This window comes from Sardina pilchardus, chromosome 10, assembly GCF_963854185.1.
Source record: "Sardina pilchardus chromosome 10, fSarPil1.1, whole genome shotgun sequence".
NCBI classification, from domain to species: Eukaryota; Metazoa; Chordata; class Actinopteri; order Clupeiformes; family Clupeidae; genus Sardina; species Sardina pilchardus.
In genome coordinates this window covers 6,517,902-6,524,399 of record NC_085003.1, presented here as the reverse complement: position 1 = coordinate 6,524,399, position 6,498 = coordinate 6,517,902, and the positions used below count along the sequence as shown (strand labels likewise).

The following is a 6,498-nucleotide window of genomic DNA, read 5'->3' as shown; positions in this document are numbered from 1 at the left end:
GATACTGTTTTGATAACGGCAAATGAAATAGAGTACTCCTGTACTGATTCAATATTTACATGTAAAATAAGCACATTTGCATTGCTGGCATATTTTAGTGTAAAGAGACTGTAATTCAATTAAGAGTATCTTTGATACACTAAGACCTTTTAAATTCAACGTGCGTCACCCTACAGTATATATAAACAACCTGATGACACATCCCAGAAACCTTGGACACAAATTCACCATTTAGTGTATTTTTACCTCTGGCATCTAATGCAAAAAAAAGAGACAAAAAACAGCATGAATGTCCCTCTCATACTGTACAGTAAGGACCTTCATGCAGGTCTGGCGTGGGGATCGGGTTCTGCCAGGGAACACAAGTCTCTTTTCATGCGCCTCCTCTATCCAGTGGCCGTGTTTGGTAAGCAGGTGTAAATAGGACGTGTCTTACGCTCAGAGGGATCATAAAATGTCTGTTTGCATTGCAAAAGGTTTGGGGGGAGGTTAAAACTCTCCTGTCTTTCTTCACCCTCACACCTCCTACACTTTCTCCTCAGACGAAGTGGCGCTTGTTTAGGGGTTCGGTTTTGTACTTATGGTGGTCATCTTATGTATCGGAGATCCATTTTTTCTCTCTTTCCCAAGATCCTTGGTCATCTGTCAAAGGTCAAAGGGAATTGTGCCTGAAAATGTCGCCACCTATTGGCACCATTGGAATCTTCCATTACTAGAGTATGTAGATGCAGCATGCCATAAAGTTTAATGATGTTTCCATTGAGCCAGTTATGGAAAAAATATTTATTTTCAAGATGAGGAATATTACATCTTTCGTAAAAACCAAGTTTGATCAACTCATGCTGACTCAATGGTGTGATTCGTAAGACTTAAATTCAGTAATGGCTCCTGCGGTTGTGCACACTATTTCTGCTGGCTTTCACAGCAGCATTGCGGTTCTGTTATGACACTCATGTGGGCTTTCATTTCCAGACTTTTTCCATTTTCTGACAAGGAAGAGCAGACTACAAGTCGTTCATGAACAGAAAAAAACAACAACATACTAATACCCAGTAATATATATGAAAAGTAACTACAGGAATAGCACAACTCAAAATCAACCTCCTTTTACCATCAGAGTGCAACTCTGAATTTGGGTATCACCACAGAGAATACTGAAGTGAGAGCTTTTGGTGACCCAGATAAGCAGACATATAAGTGGTGTAGTAGAAATACTAGTTATGGATGCTAGCATACACACATTATAGGCTCCCCTGCTGTTATATATCGAAATGTATTAAAAAAAAAAGTTCAAATAACCATTATGCTGGGTCGTATTAAGTCATCCGTACATCATCATTTTGATGATGTGTGTGTGTCCCAACATCTGATAACACTGATAACCTGTTATTATATTATGATGACATTTTGGGGCAATCTGGCGGTGGCGGCTGAGGTGTATCTATATTTAAACAGGGAGCTTGGAATAACACATAAAAAACATAATACATAATAAACATTAAATGATTGGTAATTAAATGATCGGTAATTGATCCAATACCATAATCATGTAATAACAACCATAAAAAAGAGTCACAGTTATTTAAGCCATTTCTAAATGACTAGTGTGCCATCAGCGTAGTCAGTAAGCAAGTATGATTTGTCAAAATACAATTCGGCTCAATAGAAGTTGTATGACATTGGCATCATGTCCTGAGGGATTCAGCAAATATTAGCTACCAAATGACGACGTAGTAGAGAACTGTGGAGTGGTAGTTGGCACTGCCGGGCACATTAACACCGACCCATGTTTACCAGTGGGGCATGTAGCAGTAAACACCATGCTTCTGGTGGCGTGGAGGATAGCCAAACGTGCGCACTCCAGCTTCCTCTGGGCCACAGTTTGCTCGGGGCCTGGTGATGGAGTAGCGCACGCTCCCGTCGGCGAGCCAGCCCGCGTCACAGCGGTCCAGCCCCTGGAACCTCCAGGCGGCGTACAGCTGGCCCACCTTGGCCATCTCGCTGCCCCTGTCCAGACAGGCCTGCGCCGCCTCCGTGAAGTTCACCCTCAGAGGCTGCTCCAGGAAGTACACAGTGCCTAGGATCAGACAAGACAGGTCAGACATCACAGGCTGCCACTGCAACTGAAGTTACGTGTGATCGGGTCATCTGTATTCCTTTGCCATCCACGACTAACCCATTTTTGCACCTGTGTTCCAGTATCTCAACCTCTATACGTCTTACTTACTTTCTCTATATTCATTTCATTTTTTAATTATTATTGCCTTGTTTGTTTGAATTATTTTGGTTATTTTAATATTCTTATATTTGCTATTTTATGTGATTTGTTAAGCACATTGGCTTACCTTTTGTGTAAGAAATGGGCTATACAAATAAACGTGCAAATAAACTTGCCTTGCCTACGACTGCAATTATCTGTTACCTTTGAGGGAGGCAGTGAAGCAAAAGGCATCAAAATGGTCAAGGTGTTGATGACGCAGGCCATAGCTGCGGACGCCAGGGGCCAGGTCTGAGCCTCCGCAGGCCTCTCTTGGGGTGGACACGGGGTACTGGGCTGTGCCATCAGCCAGCCACCCTGCATTGCACCAGTCCAGCCCCTCTTGCCAGGCGTCAAAGAGCTGGTCAAATGTGGCCAGTGTTGCACCCTGCTCCTCACACACCTGCTTGGCCTCATGGTAATTCATCTGATAGCGCCCCCTGGAGGAGTAATAAGGGAACACCACCCCTGGGAGGAGAAAGTAAGTCAGTATTTTTTTCCTGTGCCAGAGAGAGTTTATTACTGCAGTGTTTGCGTTCTGTTTATTGGCTTAATTAGAACAGGAAACTCAAACTCACTGCTCGTACATGATTCAACACATTCAAGCAAAAATTGTAATAAGCCATAGCTGACTTCTGTACCTACTGTACTAATCAAGTCTTCTTCACTTTTTATTATGATCTTTACTGTACCTTTTAAACTGTTAATATAATTGTCCTTCTATGCTTTTATCTGTTATTACTGTTTGCTTTTATTTATGTAAAGCACATTGAACAATTTGTTGATCCAAGTAAACTCAATAGCCTACTTATACAAAGCAGGATACATAACAACAGAAAGAAAATGTGATTTTACTAATGCTTTACAAAGCTGAAAGCTGAAGTTTCAGTACCCTAAATAATTGATGTAGACGGCCGCCTACATTGAGTCGTGTGACAAACACGATGTTTGATCAATGGTGATACCTCGGAATTCTAGCCCGACGGTGACGCTCTCGTCCTCGAGTCCGTCGATCACTTCACAGCGGTAGAGGCCATTATCATCCACGGTTAGCGGACTGATGACTAGGGATGCGTCCCCAGGGGCCTCACGGCGAAGGCGCACGCGTCCCCGAAAGCCACCATAGCTCCGGTGACGAGTGCCTATGGCCACCATAACGTCCTCCTCCAAACTTCTATTAGTCGTAGAAAGTCGAAACCACTTCACCCTGGTCCGACGAGGTGTGTGAATCTCCGGTTCATATCGGTAGTGACAGGGCAGAGTGGCATTGCTGCCCTGAACAGCCGCCACCGTCGACCTCGGGCTCTCCACATGAAGGCGCACGCCGCTGAAGTGTACTGCAACATGGAAACAACATTATACCCACAACAGTTAATAGAGTCAGTGACCTTGACTTCTACTCTGTCAATAGGGCAGTTAGTCACTGACTGTGTTAAACTACATTTGACTTTAGTCATCTCAAATTAAAAGGGTAGGTTGTAAAATCGTCATGCAACTTCGTAGTCTGAGCAAATGAAAGATAAAATTGCAGATACATCAACACTCTGATTCTGACAGCTACAACACTTCCTGACACTTTGTAGGGCTGCTACAACTAATATTTCAGCCCCGCTAAAGTATTTGATGAAAATGAGAAGATCTCTTACAGTTGGCAACTGAAAAAAATGATCATATGTAGCCTACTCTCTCCATTGCCGTTTCCATTCATTGCGTCTTTGTAGAAGAAGCCGTTGGAATATCTTGGCGATGCTTCGCTGAGGTGCAAGTAAAGCCAAATGACCACCAGGTGACGTGATATCCACATGTTCATCATCTCAACTCGATACCGGCAAATTCTCTGTGGGGACTGGCTGGACCACATAAATTGATGTTAATATCTATATCTGTATGGGATGTTTTTATGCTTATCAATGTTAACACATCATTTAGTGATACAAAATGTTCGTTGAGCAACCGCGACACAGTGCTGACTTAATCAAACGCAGATGCAGTGAATTACAGATGGTGTCACTAAATTTCGTAAGTGTTTATTTCGGTAATGGAGACATCAATAAGCCATAGCCTAACACTAACTTATGGTCTCGTAGAACAAAAAAATAAACCAAATAGATACGATCAGGCTGTGCTCATTTCCAATCGCGTTAAGTTCTCTAAATACATATTACAACTCCACGTCAAGGGAACAAAATACAAGTTTCAGAAAGTTGGATTGAAATCCTCTTCAAACCAAAAGAGTTTCTAAAATAACAGACGTGTAATATGTCCCACGTCGAACAAACACTGGCTGTAGGACTGGACCACACGTAATACAAAGAGGTATTTATGAGTTTCTTTAATGGCAAGGCGGTCTCGACATAGTAAATGTGCTTGTGTTCATGTCTCTGGACATAATTATGGGACTTAAGAACTAGAGAACAAAAGATATTATTTACTCACTGTTTTAGAATCTCAAAACTCAAGTCGACGAAGGGCGTCCTCCTGCTGACTTGGTGCTTCTTTATGTGCGTGATGGAGCAGAATACTGTGCCCACCCTTGCCTTTTCATTGATATTTTGATGAATTACGAGGGGTGACGTCATTTAAGAGAGGCATCCCCTTTGAACTTCACCACTGTTGTAACATCTCCTGAGAGAACGCTCAAGTGGCTTGTCTGGTGTCTGTGCTTCGTTTGGATAACATCGCGTGCGTACCGCGTGTGTTTAACTTTGGTTTGCTCGTAAGACGATTTCAATTGTTTACTCAATATAGACAGTGGGTTAAACCAAACAATGACGGGATACCTTTACAAATGGAGTGCATTTAACCTTGATTGTAGTTTCAAAATCCCCTGTTGTGGCGCTTCAGTAAAGTCACAGGGTGTTGTTGATCTGAAATAGAACACAGAAAGGATACGCATAAGAGGACTGAAATAACAGTCGGCGGGAGGAAAGCTGATAAACAAATTCCACTTTTCCTCGGAGATCCTCAGAGAATATCAATTTTCCGGAGCAAAAGACGGAAAAGTGGTAGTCTATAGATAGCTGTGCTGCAGATGTTCAATGTTTTCCATCTCTATCACATGCCCACATCCACCCGAGATTAGATGCGTGTTTATTCGCACACCACATTCCTACTATGAACATAAAGTGTGTCAACTCTCCTTAATTCCACGCGGTTTCATATAGACTTTGACCTTACACCTGCTGTTTTTGTTAGTCTATCGTTGTTTGTCGTTCTTACTCACAAGTGATTCAAGTGTCAATCTGTCAACAGTGGTTCAAGTACCTTTCGGTCAACTCAGCGTCGCGGAAAAAGCTGTTACACAGCCTTTGGAATGGGCAGGATGTCAGGTTAACTTTCTAGATTTTTTCCCTGTAAATGTATACCCTGTTCTTCTCACTTCTCAATTGGTCAAATTCCTGCAGTTTTTCCGTCACTGAGGGACGCTTTTCTAGCAGACACAGACCCATTAGTGCTGTTTGAAGCTCGGTGTGAGTCCGTTCCCAAGATACAGATGAAAGCTCCTGCCGGAGGACACGAATACCAGTGTTGTGGGTATGGGTGAGGGCGAGAGCAGCAACTACATTCCTTTAGAGATAAATCATTATTTATTGCAACTATAACGGCAAACCACATGATGCATCAGTTGTTGTCTTTTAAAAGACTATTTTCAAAAGAGAGTGCGAATATTTTAATAGTGAAAAGAAAGACTTGTGGCTTCTGGATGCTGATTCGTATGCAACACACAGTACTTGCAATAAAGTGTGCAGTCACTTTTAATGATGCACTCTCAGGCCTGATGCGCCTTGAATAGGTTATTATATAAGTAGAACACAACAGGAGCATCAGAACAGGAACATCATGGGATGCAGGGTGGTTTGACAATAATATACTATTCAGTTAGATTGACAGCTAGCAATATTTTAATGTCCAGTGGCAGCCTATTTAGAGCATCAACGTGCAGAATTCACTGTATCTTTTTCAACTCAAGGTAAACCATAGAGTTTAGGCCTAATTGCCTTTAAGTATAGATGTGCATCTCAAGGTATATGGTTTCCTGTCATTTGCTCATTGTAGAGGAATGTCCTCTACAATGCACTATAGGCTATCTTTTTAGAACGAGTGCCACTGTATGTAAAATGAATGTATAGGTTGTTTAAGATCATGTGTATGCCCCAGATTTAACCATTCACTCTACGTTTACATTTACTGTCACTTTTTTTCATCAGAATGAATAATTAATTGGCCCATAGCCAAGTTTG

The 6,498-nt window shown here is 42.1% G+C and overlaps 1 protein-coding gene across 2 annotated transcripts; it reads right to left on the bottom strand.

The window, feature by feature from the left end:
• Positions 1-768: 768 nt before the first annotated feature.
• Positions 769-5,553, bottom strand: hapln3 (hyaluronan and proteoglycan link protein 3). Of its 2 annotated transcripts, XM_062548246.1 has the most exons (6): positions 5,522-5,553; positions 4,694-5,124; positions 3,941-4,107; positions 3,223-3,594; positions 2,423-2,725; positions 769-2,077 (listed from the first exon to the last, which is right to left on the bottom strand). In XM_062548246.1, the coding sequence occupies exons 2-6, from the start codon at positions 4,834-4,836 to the stop codon at positions 1,791-1,793; spliced, it is 1,272 nt and encodes a 423-aa protein (XP_062404230.1). In that variant the 5' UTR covers positions 4,837-5,124; positions 5,522-5,553; the 3' UTR covers positions 769-1,790. The 2 variants fall into 2 exon arrangements, with proteins under 2 accessions (XP_062404230.1, XP_062404231.1); XM_062548247.1 differs by lacking the exon at positions 5,522-5,553 and having other exon boundaries at positions 3,941-4,103; positions 4,694-4,800.
• Between the last annotated feature and the right edge of the window lie 945 nt (positions 5,554-6,498).